At 38.1% G+C, this 20,168-nt stretch overlaps 2 protein-coding genes across 10 annotated transcripts in view; both read left to right on the top strand.

The window, feature by feature from the left end:
- Positions 1 to 962: 962 nt before the first annotated feature.
- Positions 963 to 4,446, top strand: LOC107694961 (myosin light chain 4-like). The gene is made up of 7 exons (XM_016494687.1): positions 963 to 1,067; positions 2,586 to 2,613; positions 2,701 to 2,850; positions 3,693 to 3,866; positions 4,068 to 4,145; positions 4,241 to 4,288; positions 4,399 to 4,446. The coding sequence occupies exons 1-6, from the start codon at positions 963 to 965 to the stop codon at positions 4,267 to 4,269; spliced, it is 564 nt and encodes a 187-aa protein (XP_016350173.1). The 3' UTR covers positions 4,270 to 4,288; positions 4,399 to 4,446.
- A 2,562-nt stretch (positions 4,447 to 7,008) lies between these two features.
- The window catches only part of LOC107694967 (microtubule-associated protein tau-like), a 54,528-nt gene continuing 41,368 nt past the window's right edge, over positions 7,009 to 20,168 (top strand). For 2 of the 9 annotated variants that reach the window (XM_016494706.1, XM_016494699.1), the window contains exons 1-2: positions 7,014 to 7,099; positions 8,567 to 8,664. The gene's annotated coding sequence lies outside the window, so the exon portion shown is untranslated. Of the gene's footprint in view, positions 7,100 to 8,566; positions 8,665 to 9,890; positions 9,969 to 10,115; positions 10,148 to 10,198; positions 10,259 to 20,168 lie in introns of those variants that run through there. The other 7 variants (XM_016494707.1, XM_016494705.1, XM_016494704.1 and 4 more) reach the window with 6 other exon arrangements.

Raw genomic sequence — 20,168 nt, 5'->3', positions numbered from 1 at the left:
TGTTGGCAGTGTGTGTACACAACCACCCTAAAATGATAAAAATCCACCCAGTGGTTTTTTTGTTAATCTACTAAAATCTTTACCCCTTTCTCAAATCGAGCCGATCTCAGATGCCTGTCTGTGTGACGCAGACTTTTCATTAAGACCCTAAATAATCATATCAACTTGTGGAAAATGGGCATCCTATGACCCCTTTAATAATTCCCTTGATCTCTTGAAACTCACAAAGACAGAATGAGGTCTGTCTGATGAAACTCACAACAAATAACAAAACGGGATAACGGATACAGAATTATGTCAGTAGTTTTCTTGATCATTCTAGTTGATAATTAACTCAATTTTTTTTTTGATGTGATCAGCAAATAACCTCTAAAAAAAACTTGTAAAAAAATGTGCATGAGCCAAGTTTCCAAAAGTTGCCATTATAATGAGTTCCCTCAGATGCTGTATCTTTTCTTTCAGTGTCCTACTATGCTGGACCAGATCCCTCTCCCAGTCCACATGGATCCCGCTATTCCCATCTGTCATAAATTTGGAGGTCCATCATCTCCTCAATGGTAAACCAACAGCTTCATGAAAATCCCCAGAGCTGCCAGATTCATCAGAGAAACAAGATCTTCATATTAAAGTGTGCCAAACTTGCTCTGCCAAAACAATTAGTTAGATATCTAGTTCAAAACTTTGAGGGCATAATTACAAACTATAAACTATGGTTATCTGAATGCATAGCAGTGATGAAAGCTATTTACTAGTTCTCATCAATGTTAACATGCTAAAACCTTCATGCGTCCATGGGGTTTGGCTTGTGAACTAAGCGTTCTGTCCTTGTTTGGAGGGTGATGACGGGATGGACAACAACTGCTGATGCAGTTGGGGAGCGTTGAGGAGGGTATAAAACCTCTCAAAGGTTATTCTCATTCCTATTCCCCATCTCACACCCTTCTGCTCATCATCTTGGAAGAATGGCTCCTAAAAAAGCTGAACCGAAGAAGGAGGCAGCAAAACCAGTGCCTCCTCCCGAACAAGAGAAACCCAGGGAGCCTCAATTTGACCCAAAAAGCATTAAGGTAAGTGCATTGTCTGTATTGCTATTTTACTAACAGCTAAGTGTTAGACCATGGTGAGTAGACACAGGACAAACCAACTTCTTCCCAAAGGTCCTCAGGAGGAAAAAAATGAAACCTGCAAGTCCTTAATGGATTATGTATAAGAACACTGAGCTTATTTCTAAACATTTGGTTTTGTTTCGGCACACAAAATCACATTTAGAGGACAGTTTTAGTCTTATTTTGTTCATCAGCAGCTCTTTAATCAATCTCAGTAAACTTTTTATTGATTCTTAGTCATTACTGCACTTGGATTGTTAAAAAATACTTGGAATTGGAAAGACTAGCAATTTTCTGAGTTTCTATCTCACAAGTCAAAAATGTTAATTTCTCAGAATTTAAAGTTTGGTAACACTTTAGTAACGGGACCAATTCTCACTATTAACTAGTTATTAGCATGCCTATTATTAACATATTGGCTGTTTATATATTCTGCTTGACCATATTCCTAATCATATCCAATACCTAAACTTACCAACTACCATACTAACTATTAATAAGCAGAAAATTATGAGTTTACGTAGTTAATGGTTTGTTAATAGTGAGAATTGGACCTTAAAATAAAGTGTGAAAGTTTCTATCTCCAATTTTTCTTTTCTTTTTTTTTTTTTGCTGAAATCTGTTTTTATCCCAAAATTTGTAGACACCTGACCACATACACATGCATAATTCTGAGGAAAAAAAGTCCGAATTGTCAGATGTAAACTCAGAATTCAGAGAAAAATCTTGCAAGTGCAAGCTATAAACTCGAAATTCTGAGAAAAAAATTACCTGCAATTACCTGTTTCATATTTTTATTCCCTGGCAGAAACAAGCTTCAATAAGACTAAGAAATCCCACCTTCAGGCCGTGTTGAGTTAAAAACATTTGGATATTGACTGGTCTTTGTCTATCCTTGTTATTAAAGTATGTGACATTATGTGCACTGAACAATATGGTTCAAATCAATCAAATAAGGTTAAAATGTCTCACACAAACCTTAGGCTTTAAAATCCCAGTCTCAGCTGAGTGCCTATGTGAAGACGTGAATGTTTATTCATATTGATTTGAGACCACATATGCAGCTTTAACTAACCTGATGGTCAGAGATAGGGTCTGGACAATGGAAGCTTGTCTGAGGTCAGTAGAAGAGCCTCCATGTGGTCATACGGCCTTCCACGCAGGTGTCTGCAAGCTCTCATATTACAGCTTAGCATTCCTGTTCTCTTGTGTGAGTGAGTCTCTCTCTCCTGTGGACAATAAAGATGAGGTTTCACTGTATTCCCTCTGGTCCTAGAACAGATGTCAGATATTCTTAGTCTCCATGAGTGAGAAGCAGCTGACTTTTGTTGAATGACCCCAGAAAGCTTCTTCAGAGAACTAAAACATCTGTATTTTCATTATGATTGTTCATTGTTAACTCTTATAAGATATAGTATTGTTTGGATGTTAACCAGTCAATATGCTTATAAAAGTTCCCTAAAACCTTTTCCCCGCCAGGTTGAGTTTACAGCTGATCAGATTGAAGGTAAGCATTTGCAAAACCAAGTAGACCTACATTTTTTTCATACCTCTTCCTCATTTAATACTATGTATCAATATCCTATCCACACAGAATTTAAAGAGGCCTTCATGCTATTCGACAGAACACCATCTGGTGAAATGAAGATCACTTACGCCCAGTGTGGTGATGTCATGAGGGCGCTGGGTCAGAATCCTACAAATGCAGAGGTGCTCAAAGTACTTGGCAAACCCAAACCTGAGGGTGAGAGGAATAAAGTGTGCTTGAGGCTAAATCATTGTACAAATGTTAAAATGAATACATGTTTAATGTTTTTCTAATATCCATTTTTTTCAGTGGTGGACGAAGTACACAAATCAAGTACTTGAGTAAAAGTATAGATACGTATAATAAAATATTACTCCAGTAAAAGTAAAAGTACTCAGTTTTCAATTTTATGCGAGTGAAAGTACAAAAGTGCTTGATTTTTTATGTACTTAAGTAAAAAGTACTGATAGATGAATATTTATTTTGCAGTTTTATATAGGCTACTTTTATCATTTAATTTTATATTAGCATATATTTTTTTATAATCCTATTGCTCAAAATACCTGGGATTTTACCAAAATAACCAATAAGGAAATAATGAATATAATAAGGAAAATATCATTATATTTTCATAATGATTTTTTTCTTCTCAAACCTTGTCTGTGGTATAAAACCACCCCTGGCCAAATGCACCCCGAGGGCATTGAGTTGTCGACTCGAGAACAACTGCAATCGGTTCATTCTAATTCGCGAATGAATCGTTTGGTGCGATTTGCGACCGATTTTAAAAGGTTCATTGAAAAGAATCAGTTCGTTCTTGAATCAGACACCGCTTCTGCGTGTCGGAGCACGTGATATATTATAAGGAGTAACGATATGTTTTATGAAATGTAGTGAAGTAAAAAGTACGATCTTATGCTTTGGAATTTAGTGAAGTAAAAGTAAAAGTTACTCAAAATAAAACTACTCCAGTAAAGTACAGATACTTGAAAAATTTACTTAAGTACAGTAACGAAGTAAAACTACTCCGTTACTGTCCACCACTGATTTTTTTCTAGAAATGAACACCAGGCTGATTGACTTTGAGACTTTTCTGCCTATGTTCCAACACGTGTCCAGGTCCAAAGATCAAGGCACTTTTGAAGACTTTGTTGAGGGCCTGCGAGTGTTTGACAAAGAAGGAAACGGCACTGTAATGGGTGCTGAACTTCGCCATGTACTTGCAACGCTGGGTAAATACAAAACAGGGCAACACAACAGCTCTATGATACAGTATACTAACAAACCCAATGAGTGCTTTGTTAAATTAAGAAGAGATCTATTTGAACATAAGCAGCTTAAAGAAATTTGTGTTTGACTCCTGGATTTACATATTTACCTTGAGATTAACGCAGGCAGAAACAAGCACAGAGTATCACATGTCTTGCCTGCAGGTGAGAAAATGACAGAATCAGAGGTAGAACAGCTCATGGCAGGACAGGAAGATGGAAACGGCTGTGTCAACTATGAAGGTCTGATCATTTTCTAAATTTGAAAAGTTAAAGCTAATGTATTCTATATATTATTCTATAATATGATCTTGTCGTTTTACCCTTTATTCCCACAGCGTTTGTTAAACACATCATGGCTGGATAAACGAAAGAGCTCAGATCAGGTGATTATGAACTTTTAAATGCAATGATGTTTGATACTGTTTCCAATGAGGATACAGATGGAGAAAGGACTTTCTAATTTAATCTGATTGTCTCACATTTTCCCTTTTAGGCACTACTGTCTCAACAGTCCTTCAGCCCAGCTCTACGTTCTCTAATGCCCTTGAATTAGTTTTCCTGTATAAGGTTCTGTCTTTGCGATGTTTTTTTTTTGTTTTTGCACAGATTTTCTACAACATTAAGCTAAACAATTATTTTGCAATGCTTTTCCAAGGAGCAAATCCTCTCCAAAGTATATGTTGAAATTTAATGCATTTACCTCCAATATATCAGGCTACTGAACTGCTTGTAACATGGCAGGTTTTTTTCACATAAACTTATGTCAATGATTTGTTTTGTGTCAGTGCACATCCACAAGGTCTAAAACTCACTGTCAGTTGGTAGAAAAAATAAACATCAAAATTAAAACTGACCTTACCTCAACTGCCTCAGTTAAAGCTGCACCTTCTTATCAAGACACAGCTGCAGCCAGAAAACTCTGAATGTGCAGATTTACTTAAAAAATGGATTATAGCAAGAGCTGGAAAGAGAAAAGACTCTGGATCACCAGTGTCAGTGTAAATGGCAGATCTACAGCTCAGTCAGGATGAAGAACGTTTGTAGCTTATATTCTAGGAAATTTCTTAGATCCTCTTGAGTTGATTTTGGTTAGTAGTTATTTGGTAAATGCTTTTAAATAAAGTGTTTACATCATAAATGTGATGTGATATAGATGGAGTAAACAAAAATATAACACACTGTGACCTACTGTATGTGTGATTACTGATATAGTTTCCATTTTAATTTTCATACAACAGATGCTCAGATCTTTGTTTCTTCTTGAAGAGGTTTATTTTGAGACAGTAAACAGCTAACTGTACATTTTCCCCGCTTTATCCCACATTAGTACAGAATTACATATTTAAATATTGATTTCAAACAATTTTATAATTTTATATATTATCTTAAAACCACTAAGGAAAAAAAGTTGTCCATTACAATGAATAAAATAATTGCCCTATAGCAACAAAACATTTTCACTGTAAGGGACAAGATATTATTTTCACTGCAGTCAATGACTGTCACCAGTTCTGTTTATATAAAACAATTGATCAGGGGTGTGATAATAGAGACATGAATTTAGAGTCAGCTTCAGTTCCCCCAAAAAGTGGTCTGATATACAGTGTGGCCATTATTAAGAAAAGTCAGACCACTGAATACCACGATTGTCCAATCAGAATTAGGGTGTACCAGATAGGCTAGGTGAATAAAATGATCCACAATTTGCCTACATGGTTACGTTACAGACAGCTATTATTAGTTATAGACATGTGTGGGTCTACAGCTGGCAAGTGTTAATTTACAGACCAGAACAGCGCTCCATTCAGAGGCTATTGTATTTTCCCTGTGTGTCCTTGTGGCTCATGGCAACGGAGATGCTGTCATTTGTCTCCCTTATTGTTAGGCTGTGGGATGCAAACATCTCCTTTGATTTTTCAACACAATGACACACATAAATAGCATATTAGCTTCAGCTGTGTCCTGCAAGACTGAGAAACACTGAGGCAGAGCAGGTTATTGTGTTACTGACACATGGAGCGGTAAGACGCACAAAGATACACACAATCAGCAGCAGTACAAGAAGGGATTCTTCTCAGTTGCATCCAAAGCTGCTGGATTACTGTGACGTTTTTCACGCTAAATATACATACAGCCAGAAATAAACTGCTACTTGCCAATATACCTTTATAATCACAGTTGGAATAGTAATGTTCAGTTCACCAAAAAACAAGAGGATAACTATGGAAAAATGAACTAGTGTTGTCTTGCCAATATATATCTTCTTCTTGTTTTGTTATGGTAGAGACAGGGGTTAGTTGTCACAGTTTTTATTTCAGTGAATATTTTTCAGGATATATTTTGTACTGCCCTGGAAAGAAGCATGCATTTACCTAAGTTGTGATTAACACATTTACATAAAATTACTCAATTACTCAAGTGCTATTATAAAAAGATTAAATCTTAAAATGTAAGAGTATTTTGAGCTAAGTGAAGCTAACTATGGCAAGATGTAACAAATGTATTTTATAAAATGTTATTATGTATTTTTATCCCTAACTAAACCAATGGGCATTCATTAATATTAAAAGTCCGATTTCTTCTGAAGAAGAGATCCTAAGGAAGATCAGACAACCAGTCACATAGACAGGGCTGAAACACCATCTAATGACCAAAAGTGTCTGTAACAGTCAGACTTGTATCCTGTGTAGGAAATAATATAATATCATCATTTGAAACATGAAATGTTGACATTTAAAAATCTATTGAAATAAAGAGAGGTTTCAAAATCCAACACAGGAAGACAAGTCAGGGCAACATCTATTATCAGGTCATTAGCTGTCTCTCTCATAGACAAAATCTAAAAAATGCCTGCTCATTCACATGTGGGCTAGTTGCTGAGCAACTCCCACCCAAGCCCAACCTCAACCAAGTGCTCTATTTGCTTTCAGAAGAGCATCTCACATTTCTGAAGAATAGAAGGACATTGGTAGCATCAACAGCATCGCTCTTTTTCATACAGTATTCTAAAAAAATCTATACTATTGTTTTGGCAAGTAACAGATCAAGATAACTTGCTTAGCAACAGGAAGGAGGAGAATTTACATTTGGGATATTTTGGGATAAAACAGCAGCAGGTTGTGCAGCGGTGAAACAGAGGAGCACGAGGACTCTTACTGTTAATGTGAAGGTGTCCAGGTGAAGGACTTGGCTTGGTATGTAACTCAGGGGAATATGGCTGAATTTGGGGGGCAGATGGTGCAATGTGTGTGTGTGTGTGTGTGTGTGTGTGTGTGAGAGAGAGAGAGAGCGAGCTTGTGTGTATGTATGTTTGTTAAGACTGTGAATATACATAGAGCTTGTTCATATAAAGCACACTGTTTTAAAACAATAATGGTGCTGAAATATTTTAGCTTGCTGCATTTTGCAGTGAATCAGCAAAAATCTGACTCACAGTCAAACTGACCCAAATGTCTAAGACCAACTGCAGAACCAGTTGAATGGATATTTCCAAGTAAAAAATAAAATATTTGAGATTTATAGGGCCTTATATCCATGATTAATCTATCTTATGCTTTATGGAATATGGAATCATCTGCCAAGAGCATAAATAAAGAAATATTGATCACCCGGCACACGTTATCAAATACGATAGCTTTGGCCTCATCTGACCATTATAAACACATTAAAGTACCCTGCTCCTGGAGGGCCAACATCCTGCAGATTTTAGCTCCAACACTGTTGCCTAGAAGTTTCTAGTAAGTCTGAAGACCTTGATTAGCTGGTTAAGGGTGGAAGCCAAACTCTGCAGGACAGTGGCCCTCCCGCAGGTTTGGACACCCTTACATTAAAGTGTTCACTAGTGTTATTTTAGTATCATTGATATACTTTATAATTTTTGTTCATATTTTGAATTGTATTGTTATATTTTGTTTTCACTTTCATTTTAGATTTTTTTTTTTTGTGATTTTGCACGTTTCTTTGTAATTTTTATTTTTTTTATGTCTACATAGTTTTATAAATTTTTTATGTATTAGTTTTCGGGGTTTTTTATGGGGGGGGGTATTTTTTATTTTAGCACTTCAAGTTAAACTAAACAAAAATGATTTTTTTTTTTTTTTTTTTTTTTTTTTTTTTTTTTTTTTATTTCATTTGTTAATGTTTATTTTATTTCAAGTAACGATTTTTTTTTTTTAAATGTAGTTTTCGTTCACACAAAATCTTAAATTATAGTAGTCCATGGCAGGGATTTTCAAACTGAGATCTGGGAACTTTCAGGGGGTTTCTAAGGGGATCCATGTCTTTTTCTCACAGAGTATAAACAGCTCCTTATAGGCCTATATGAAAATACATAGAAACCTTTATGCTTGGGTGTTAAAAGGTTTGTAAACCCTTACTTCATTGTTAGAAAGACCGACAATGTAAAGGTAAGTCCTGATCACAACGCAGACATTCTCAAATAATTTAATGTAACACACACAGGCAGTGCCTTGCACATGGGGGAGGGGGTTTCTCAAGCCCCTGCCCCTTTAATCGCCGATAAAGTGCCCTCTCGGTCCGATTCGGTTAGTTCGGTTCTCGATAGAATTCGGTTAGTTGTGTGTGAATATCATGCAAATGTCAGTTTCATATAGTGCACAGGGCTCACTCATCCTGACATCATTCTTGATCTTGCTCTCTAGCGCCATCCTCCCTTTGCAGGACGCTGGAGGAACTGGCAGGGTTTGTTCACTGGCTGACTGCTGCAGTTGGACTGACAATAACTCAGTGTGCCACAGAGGTAAGTCAAACCGGTTTACAAACTCAGAGACTTATTTAACAGCGATTTATCATTAATCAAGCAATGACCGATGCTCCTAAGCCTTACCACATTTTTACCTCTGCGATCAGTGTAATTAGTCCAAGGATGTTAGTGAATCCGACTGTTATGGGTGTGTGACTGAGACATAATGGGCCTGATTTTCTTTATAGATTGATCATAAAGAGAAAGAAAAATTCATTTCACCGAGATTGCATCGATAAGAAGAACGGCACATAAATCGGACTGCTTTCTTAATGCATTCGCATCTACCGAGAGTTATTTTCATGGATGCACAATATATATGGGCAATAATCTTTTTTTTTAATTTAAAGAACATTCCATTCCATTATGTTTGTCTTTTTGCATGGCATGCAGGACTTTCATGAAATATCGAGGCAGTGTGGCGACAGACGCAGGCAATGCTTCACCTGCACGCGGTTTGCCGGTGTGGAAAAACCTAGAAGTATTTAGACTGATGGAGCATAACGTGGCTCACACCGGTGTGTTAAATCAGTCTCACATTTCTGTTGTGGTCATAACGAATGACAAATCGATAATCGTTTTTTTTTTGCGGCTTTGCACGTGGACCTGATCCGTCTGAAAGCGATAAACGGACTCGACGCGTCGCTGATCCTCCGGTGTAACGTTAAGGGGATTTTCGCAGTTTTGCTCTCGGTTGAAAATGGTGCTGGTGTTGCATGTGGATGTTTTGCCATGGTTACACAAATCGCTATAGGTTCTCTTTTATCCGTAGATTTAACGTGAGTTTAAAGCGCAGGCCTTTTTCAAAGAACCTTCTTTTATTTTTTCCTGTGTTCAGCTTATTGAAGATGCTGACCTTTGTAACACCACATGGGGCTTTTGTCTAGGCGACTCTGCAAATAAAACAGTATTGAATGAAAAACATTTTCATAATGTGATATTGCACAAAAAGACTTTCAATGGCCTAATGGGAAATATAAGCAACAAGCCTGAATCGTAACATTTAATCCATTTCCCCTGCATTTTTGTTGCTTCAGTTTATATGTAATCTGACCGTTAAACTACATAAAACTCGCTGTTTTTTTTTCTGTTTTATCATTTGTATGAGAATACAAGGATGTATAGGCTTAATTCTGCATTTTCAAGGCAGCGGACACACCTTGCTCCCCCGCCCTCCCCGTCTCTCTCTCTCTCTCTCTCTCTCTCTCTCTCTGTCTCTCTCTCTCTCTCTCCTGCTCTCTCTCTCTCATCACGGCCGTTGCTCGTACACCCTCTCATCATCCTCGCCCATTGTTCGCTTCGTAAGTACAATTTCTTTTTGAAAATAAGTTATAAATTCGAAAATCTTGACTGTAATTATTTGAAACGTAACGGTCGACTTGCACGTCCGCATCATTCTCACTTCCTCCCCCACGCCCATCTCTGCTGAACATGCCGCCTGCCTTCAGCCCAACGGTACTGTCGCCGTTTTATCGATTATGTATGTAGTCTTTCATTGGTCTAATATTTAAAGATCACGAAATGACATTTGCGGTTGGTATTTCAGCATGGCTTTATAGCAGTGAACGTAGTGGCTCTTTTTGGAGGAAAGGTTCGGTTCATCGATATGTAACGGTCGGTTGGTATTCTGCAATAGGTTTTTGTCAGTGCCTTTCTGTGCATATCATAAACACGTATCTGAGGCAATGTTATTAGATTTTAGAAAAAGGTGAATTCTCCTAATGGAGGGTATTAATAATATGGTCACAGAGTGCAAATATCTGAACAAAAATATACAGCAAGGGATGTACAAAAAGAACCGAGGAGATTAACTTAGTCCTCCTTACTAGTTTTGAACAGATTTACAAAACTACATTCCAGTAAAGCTGACAAACATTATTCAAATTTCTAGGTCTACCCAATTTTTTTATTTTTATTTTTTCCCAGAACTGAATTTCATAGGCTACTCCTCAGCTCGTAGATGCCGTCTGCTATCTGTAAAATAAAAGCCAAAAAAAGTTAATTAAAACAAAGTATAGGCGGAGGGGGTTGCTTTTGCATATTTAAAATATGCATGCAGAATCTACTGAAAGACAGTTCCCCCTTAATAAGACTTATTGTTAAGAAGTATTATTCTAAAAGTAGATCCCACCGTCAGACAGAACCAGAGTGCTTTCTGTCCAGTTATGCCTATCATAATCTAATTAACCATGGCAATTAAGGAGACCCATGGAACATTAGGTAAATCTTGATTCCATTTACAGACCATGCAATGAAGTGTGTGTTCCTCTTGTCAGACAACAGCCTGTTACTTGCTTCAGTTTCTCACTGTTAGTCATTTATAGCTTCAGAATAGAGGAGGATTGGCTTGTTTCAAACTGCATTTCTCTTTTCATTTAGAAAAATATTTCTGAACATTGCTTCTTATAAGGACTGCTTCATAATTTAGCTTAGTTCATTAAAAAGTCATAATGCATTATTCATTTAATCAATATTGTCAATGAATTATATTACAGTATGTAGTAATAGAGTCATATGTGTCAGACTATATGTTGTCAGAGGGTTTCCACAAGGGGGATGTGAGCATTAGAGTTCACTTTAATTTTATTAGAAGAACCATTGTCGCCCAATCATATCTCAGGAACGTCCGGGGATATGATAGATACATTAAATCAGATTCAACAAGTCTTGAAGACAGCAAGACAGTGTCTCTCTGGTCTGGTAGGCCAGATCCCATGCAGAGTGCACTGCAGTCCTGAACTCCCTGATGCACCATGGCAACAGATGACTAACTTCCTGTGTGCAGCGGCTGGAGATCACAAAAATGTGTCTTGCACACACACGCAAGCTGAGTTCATATGGTGTTTATACATCTTATATTCTCTATATTGAAGCCAGTTGAATAGTTTATGATGGCTGTGCCTCACAGCTATCTGCATCCGCACACATTTTGTGGTGGATGTATATCACCAGACTGACATTTTCCTCTTCGTGCGAGCATCTGTACAACACATTCACGTAAATGCCAACCATCCTTTTTGGAGGGTGAATATTTTCATATGCTAAGTGGATCATGCTGTTATCAGCAGCAACTTCATCTGGCAGCATGACCATTATTTAATTGCACAAACACATTGACTGCTCTGCCACTTAGTTCATTTAACGTGCAGATTCAGTTCAAGTGAGGTGTGATCAGAACTCTTGTGGTGTCTGGGCTGGGGGTCTAGAGACCACATGGCAGATGGGACGGTTGCGTCTCTTGGTTAGATCAAGGACATCTCTGCTGTCGGAGCAGGTGTGACACGGGCAAATCACCACAGCACTGTTATAAATGAGGCTTTTAGTCTTCCTTGTAGTAATACATATTATTTACATTCTCTTTGAGAATATTCCTGATATTATTAGTTAATAATAATGTTCTGAACTCTTTTTTTTTTCCTTTACACTCTTAAAAATAAAGGTTCTTTAATTGCATCAGTGGTTCCATGAAGAACCTTTAACAACTTTTGCTACTTCTTTGTAATTATTTGCGAATTTTACTAGCAAAATTGCTTCAAAGTAATCCCTACACCAATTTTTTTTTCATATAACAAACCAACATTTAATTATTTATGAATTAGTCATTATTCATGGAAAGTCTCTGCCCTAGCTCACCTTGATGCTTTCATGGAACAGTGATGTCCAAATTGTGAACAAATCATTGTTTTAAATTCAAAGAATCAATTGATTTGCTCAAGAATCAGATCATTCTAGTTCTCACTAACTCAGCGATCCAGTCCCGCTGGATATCAGATCAATGGAGTGAAGAATAATATTGAATAACCACTTAAATTCAGTATCTCCCTCAAACAAAGCTATTGGCTTCAGAAGACATAGTGCAAGAGTTGTATGGACCACATTTATGATACGTTTATGGTACTTTTGGGGGGAATTTTGGAGCAGGACAGCCATGGTCCCCATTTACTTTCATCACAGTGAAAAGAGTGGCCAGAATATTCTTAAAATGTTCACCTGTTATGTTTCACTGAAGAAACAAATTCATACAGGTTTGAAATTGCATTTAATGACAGACATTTTGGGGTGAACTATCATTTTAAACGCATAAGCATGATTATGCATGTTTAGCAGTTAATTTTGCTGGCTGGCGCAAGCATGCTGCAATGCTTGAGAAAATACTGAACATTTTCTTGATTAAGATGCACCTGCCATGCATTTGGCAAATGGAGACATGCAGCCATCGCCCTCACTGATCTTGCTGCCCAGTGCTGGAGCTCTGCGGGAACAGACAGAGAGAGAGAATGAGATGGACTGAAGGGTGGAGACATGAGATGGAGAGATGGCTGCACACTTCTGAAGTGATGCTGCAATCTGCACTGCTAGCTGGGATGGACAAAACTAGGTCAGAGGCAGAGAGGCACCCAGCTGTGCACAGAAAGGGAAGCTAGCAGTGTTGCCCACCCTTCAACAACAACCAAAGCGCACACACAATAATTACCTTTCTACAAACTGTAAAAAAAGTCAACAATTTCACGCTGAGCTGCCCCTAGGAAGTAGTTTCACTTAAGTGGACTTGACTTGGGTGTTTGTTTTTGCTGCTGCATTGTTGCAAAGGCATTTCAGAACCATCTCTCAGATGCTTTGATTACACCGTGCATAGGGCACTTATGTAATTGGTCTGTCTGAAAAACTCCGATAGAGACCCATAAATTTAGTGAAGAGAAATGCTGAGTTGGAGAGGACAGTCCGGTTAATTTAACCCTCAGAGCAGCTAAGGTATGAGTGTCTCTCTGAGCTGTTAAAGGGCACGGACAGGGTTGCCAACTTCAGAAAATGAAAATACGGGACAATCACCTTACGGGGGGGTATACACACACACACACACACATATATATAGTATGCATGAAAATGTGTATTTTCAATTAAAGACAGCTTATAGATTTAATATGGGCTGCTTTTGGTGCTTTGACACCTTTTTATTGGTCAATTTGTGTTTCAATAATAAGGTCCAAGGTTAAGAATTATGCTATTAGTTACTTAAATATAAAATGTTTTTCTCTATTTAACAACATTACAATAGTGAAAGACGACTTCCCTTACTGATCACGTCTCTTGCGCAGGTGGATGTTGGACTCATGAAAAACAATCATGAAACTCATGAAAGTTTGTATTCACCAAAACTGATTTACTGAATTGAAAACACGGACGGAATTGGCATTAGCGCGAGCGCTGCTTGCTGTGAGGCGGGAGCGATGAGCCAGCAGAGGATTGCGCAGCCTTCCTCGAACAGTTATGTTCACGATTTCTGATTTACTTAACGTATACTGTGTGGGGGGGCTGTGATTGGATGATGACAGGTATAGGTGATCATTCTCAAGTGATCAGCACTGCTGTTGTATCAGTCAGTGGTTAGATCAGCGTAGCAGTCAAAAAACGGGACAAGGGAAGTCATGTACGGGACAAATCAATTAGGCCCAAAATACGGACGGTTGGCAACCCTAGGCACGGATGATAAACAAGCTAGTATTTTGGTTATAGGGCAATGCCCAGACATGCCCTGTGTAAGGAATACCATCTCTAGACAATAGTCTAGACAATCATAGTTCATCTGCCTCCAGTCTGTTAACCTGGACGTGACAGATATTTTGACGTAGGGCCGACAGATTCCTCAAGATATTCTGACCAACACATTACTAAACATTAGCATAACCAGGGTAATTAAAAGTCAGCATTAAATGCAGTTTGCAATCGAATTTACTTCCATAATGTATATTCAACCAATAAGCTGATAATTATTTTCATGTTATGGCCAATAACCAAAATATGAACGATATTAAAATTCTACATTATTTTGTCTACATAAATTAAAAATAAAACCATAACAAGTAAAATTAGTCAGTCACAACATGTACAAAATCAATTCATTTTGAGATTTTCTAAAAATTACATTTAAAATTTTTAGCTATAAATTATAGTGTTTTTAAATATTAACTTTAAAGGCATAATCCACCCAAAAATGAAAATTCTGTCATAATTTACTCATCCTTAAAAATATATTTTGTACACTGGGAACTAATCAGCCTGTTAAGTTAGATTGTATGGACCAAAAACAAACAAACAAACTCATTTCCTAAAATTTCTCAGAATATCTTCTTTTCATGTTCAGTTTTGGAACAACATGAGGGTGAGTAAATTATGTAAATTTTCCTCTTTGAGTAGAGTACATTTTAAAGCCACAAGGGGCTAACATAATTATCCAGAGTTCAGGACACTTATGTCATGTGTACTGTTGTCATTTAATCTTTCATTAAGACATTAACCTTTATTACGCTGCAAAGATCAAGATTCTTAATGCTGGAAATGCTAGTACATGGATTATGAACATGAACCTTCTGAGACACCAACCAATAGGGGTGGGAGAAAATATTGATTCTCCGATGCATCGCAATTCTCTCTTCAATGATTCTGAATCGATTCTGAGCTGAGTGTGTGCTTCCACCCGCTAGTATATCAGTGTTTCACTTTAGATATGCTTTCATTTATGCCATTTGGAATGTAGTACGTATTAGATGCATGAAACTCACGTAGGCCTACAGACTTTCACGTGCACTTTGTGTTTGTTGTCCTGAAGCTCGATCGTGGCTGCGGTTAAAGGCACTTGCATCTCCGAATACTTTTATGATACGAAATTGATGTAAACACAGTCAGTTATGTTTTCAGAACAGGGCAAAACTGCCACTCTATGATAATCAGTAATAATCAAACAGCAATAATGCTGAGGAAAAAAAGAAAAACCCATAACTATGATTGGCTGTAAACTTTCGAATGCATAAAGCACTCTTAGATACTGAAAGTACTTTTTGTCTATCACTTGTAATTGTCTTTTTCCCCCTTTATTACTTTATATTTTTGCTTGTATGTTTTTGCTTGTATATTTAGTTGGTTAAATTCTTAACAATTGTTTTAATTTATTATTAATTTGTAATTATTTTAAAAAGTAGCCTGTTTATATAATTGAAAAAAAAAATGTACAAAATAAATTTGATATAAAATTTAAATTAAAAATGTAGCCATGTGCAGTAATATTTAAAACTGAGGATGCGACGCATTGTGATGCATCGTGATATCGAATTGAATCGAATCGTTGACATGATAATTGTAATCGAATTGTGAAACCAGTGAAGATTCACACCCCTACCAACCAAGTTAAAAGTGAATTTCATGTGAAAGGAGGGTGTTTTTGTGGGAATTCACCATATTGACTTGCTGGGCTGGTTACCGTGGAAGCAAGAAATGTCTTTGAGAGCATTATGGGTACACATATTTTACTCAACGGGTTTTCTGCTGCTTGTTGTTTGGCTCATATTTATTGAAGATGACCGCTCTATTGAATTCTCCTCTTATCTTATCAGCTGGGTTCTGTCGACGTCTGCACTTTTTTCACAGATTCCTCTCTGCCAGCAGAGCATTTGCCTCATTTTCTGCCCTTGCTGAGGGCTGTACATTTACTGACAAGCCCTAATTACAGAAAGAGACATATATGAGGTAATGTGAGGTTATGGATCGCCGTGTCATCAAGTCGTGGCACACACACTCCCCCTACCTCCTGCTATCTGGTGTGCAGGGTTTGACAGATGGTCATTTTTCCAATTGAATAAGCAAAAGTCAGGTCAATTTAGCAGAAAAACGGCTGATCTTCACCACACTAAAGGACCACTGACAGGTTACATAGTGTCACATTTAATCAGAATGAATCAGAATCAGAATGAGCTTTATTGCCAGTAGTGTTGTCACGGTACCAAAATTTGTTTTCTTGATACCGATACCAGTGAAAATCCACGGTTCTCGGTACCAATTTCGGTACCAAAGCAAAACACAAAAACATGCTAATTGAACAACATTTTTATTAATAACGTTAAACAAAAATTAAATAGAAAGGCTTACAGTTAATGAAGAGCACTTCTAGATCTGAACAGCACATCTTCTTTAACACAGTTACATCTGTACACCACCTCTCATTGATGTAAAAGCATGTCCCGCCGCCGCGCGATTTCCCCGTTGATTCTGCGTCGCGATCTGCTCTAAACAGCTGAAAGCCCGGGAGACTCAACGCCCTGTCCGGAATGGCGTCTTTCAGCCAGGTTTCCGTGAAACACAGAGCAGCAGAGTTTGAAAAATCCTTATTTGTCCGGGAGAGCAGAAGGAGTTCGTCCGTTTTGTTGGGTAGAGAGCGGAGGTTCGCCAGATGGATGCTAGGCAACGGCGTCCTGAATCCACGCTGCCTGAGCTTCACGAGGGCGCCACCTCGCTTCCCCCGTCTGCGCATCCTGAAGCGCTTGATCAGCGCCGCAGCTCCCCCGATTACAATGTCCAGCAAAACATCAGAATAATCGAAAACCGGTGAAATATCGGGTGGTGTGTACTTCCGAAACTGATTGCAGGGATATAACTAAAGACAGGACAAACTAACAAAAACATAAAAACAACTGCGGAGCACGCCATGGAGGCAGCCATCAGCGTCAGCGCCATCGTATCAAAACACGCATCACTGGATGAGTATCATTCCATATTGAAAATTGGCCAACCATATATGACATGGTTGGCCACGTTTACATCTGGTATTAGCATCCAATTATAAGTGGACAGTGCTAAACTTGACCAACTTTGTACAGCTTTAAAAGAAACAAATGTCTTGATTGATTTGAAAGGTCTCAAACAAAAGGCCCTGCCAAAAGGTTTCATTCATATCACAGCATATTCTGGTTAAGAACTGCCCACTTAGGCAGGAAGAGACTGAATGACAGCCATGTAAAGTGACCAAACACTGTTTTGTTTTACGTGCTATAAGGTGAGGATTTATCTAAAATACTGTAAATAATGAAAAATATATTATTACATTATATGATTTGAATAATATTGATTGTACCACCAATGTGGAAAATATGTATTTAAATAATGGTGGGATGGTCTTCTTCCGATAAAAAGGTTGAAAACGATTTTTTGCTAGGTGATTATTTCATCTTCAAAAGTGCCTCTTGTATCAGCTCGGTACCTTGTTAACTTGACTTGACTCTGGATTGATAAAAAACGTCTCAGGTTACGTGTGTAACCATGGTTCCCTGAGTAGGGAACGAGACACTGCGTCCTCTAGGGGGCGCTATGGGGAACGCCTCGTCGTGACCCGTGTCTGAAGCATACATTGAAAAACACCTTGCGGGAAGCAGATGGCTGCCCCTCTTTCCTCGAAAAAAGAGACAAACGAGAGCGGAGCTTTTTCCCCTTGGAAAAAACGCTCGCAGTGCACGCCGATTGCCCCCTCGGAGGCATCGCATGTGTGCTCTTTGCCCAAACAAACAACACATAGATCGTGTGTGTCATCTGATGTCAAATAGCGATGACACGGATGCACACACCTTCTAAATGCTCTGCTAGTGCTCGCCATAATAAATAGAGATAGCTCTTACTTTTTCCTTGGAAATGCACGCTTCAAACAAAACAGTCAATGAAGACGAAGAAGAGAATGATATGATGCTCCCGGAGCCTATTTATACTTTAGTCGCACCGGTAGTGACGTCATGGCTGTCGCCGGCCAACGAGTTGGTGTTTTTCAATGTATGCTTCAGACACGGGTCACGACGAGGCGTTCCCCATAGCGCCCCCTAGAGGACGCAGTTCGAAGTTCCCATGAAAGGGAACCCTATATGCCCTATATGTTGCATGAAATCAACCATCCTATGGAACTGCTAAGGAGACATGATGATAGAAATATGAGATGGATGGAAACGTTATACTTAAATGCTTTTGCATTCTTGTGAAACATTTGTTTACTCACAAAACTATTGCGTTCCATATCTACATAATTAAGCTAATTGGTATATTAATATATGTACAGTATAATTGTAAGTTCCAATTCTTGAATCTGACTGGACAAGAGACTTTCAGTGTTGCTGACATTTTAGCAGTATGATTACAGGGACTTGTTCCTGTGCTCATTTTACACAGGCTGTCAGTCAGTGCGGTTATCATTATGTCAGGAGGTGGCGGCAAGGGACCATCTTTATGAGCGAGTCACACTGTGAGTGACACTTTACAAGGCTCAATCGATGATCAACGCGTAACCTGGGTAATGCTGAAGCTGATGTTTCACTTCATAGAGACCAATGCCGTTGATTCAATGCATTGAACAGCGCTGATGCCAGTTGAGGAAAATCCCCTTAAACACAGGAAGCTATGACAAAGATATCGCTTTCATCTTCTGATAACCGATGGCAAACTAATTTTTTTCATGAGTATATGACTGGATCTGAAGAAGGACAGACGCAGGTAATCAGCATCTCTCTCTTTCTGTTTAGTGCAAATCTACTGAATGTACAAATCACTATGGCACACAGAGTCTTAATGACGTAAAAAAAAAAGAGCCAGATGGTGTAAAAATATTACTCTCTTCACTTTTGTTATGATGTTAACTTAATGAACATTCAATGCACATGCATTAATGGTACGTTCACGACATATCATATCATAATCATTACCATGATTACGAGATACCAACTTGTAAAAAGCATTCACGTCCTCGCAGAACTCGTAATAACTTGTGAACTGGGAATTTTCTGAGAGCTACAACTTGTACCACCTGACCACCTCAGATTCATTAGGTGCTATGTTTAGGCATTGATAGTGCGATAGTTCCGAGTCCAAGGGTGTGAACAGCTCCAAGTAGAACATCAAGTGTTATCATCTCGAAATCACAGTAATTACGGCATGGCGTGAATGCAGCATAAGTGTAAAACAAGAAGGGCATAGCCTAAAAATAAAGAAGTTAACATCGCGGTTGTGGCAGTTGCTTGTCGTACTCTGTGGTTGGCTTGTCAGTATCACGATATTACAATATTGCGGTTATCGTGACAATGTAAAGCCCTGTAAAAACCACCTCATATTAAGTCGCCCACAAAGGTTTTGCAAGGGAGCGCAAAGTTTCTTGGGCAAATGTTAAAGTTTTGCAAGAGAATGCAAAGTTTCTTGATTTAATGCAGAAGTTTTGTGAGAGAACACATTGAAATATTATTTTTCCTCCCATCTAATTTTTTTCATCACCATATAACTTTAAGGGCTCCATAACCAATCAGATTAGAGTATACCGTGGATTAGAGGTCTGCACGGAAAACCCCCCCCCCCCACAACGAATAGTCAATTTAAAAAAATGCTGTATTTCACGATTGCATGGAATGGTCAGTAAACAAATACATGTAAAGAAAGAGAATCATTAAGTTCTCAAGGCAAAAGAAAAAACTCTTAGCCTACCAGTTATGAAAGTTTATGAACATCAGGTGCAGCGGTCACAGAAATTCTGCAGAGTTTTTGAATGGTTGTATACGACAAGACGTTAATTCTTCCATCGTGCAAATTATGGTCATTTTCGTCAGTTAAGGCTTGTTAGCATTCGGCCTGCTTTAAATTAGACACAGAGATGCAGTGGGATAAGATCGCATTTATTTAAATTAATTAATTATATCATTTATTTGAAT

This window comes from Sinocyclocheilus anshuiensis, unplaced genomic scaffold (assembly GCF_001515605.1).
Source record: "Sinocyclocheilus anshuiensis isolate Anshui unplaced genomic scaffold, SAMN03320099.WGS_v1.1 scaffold214, whole genome shotgun sequence".
Lineage (NCBI taxonomy): Eukaryota > Metazoa > Chordata > Actinopteri > Cypriniformes > Cyprinidae > Sinocyclocheilus > Sinocyclocheilus anshuiensis.
This window is presented reverse-complemented; position numbering and strand designations above follow the sequence as displayed.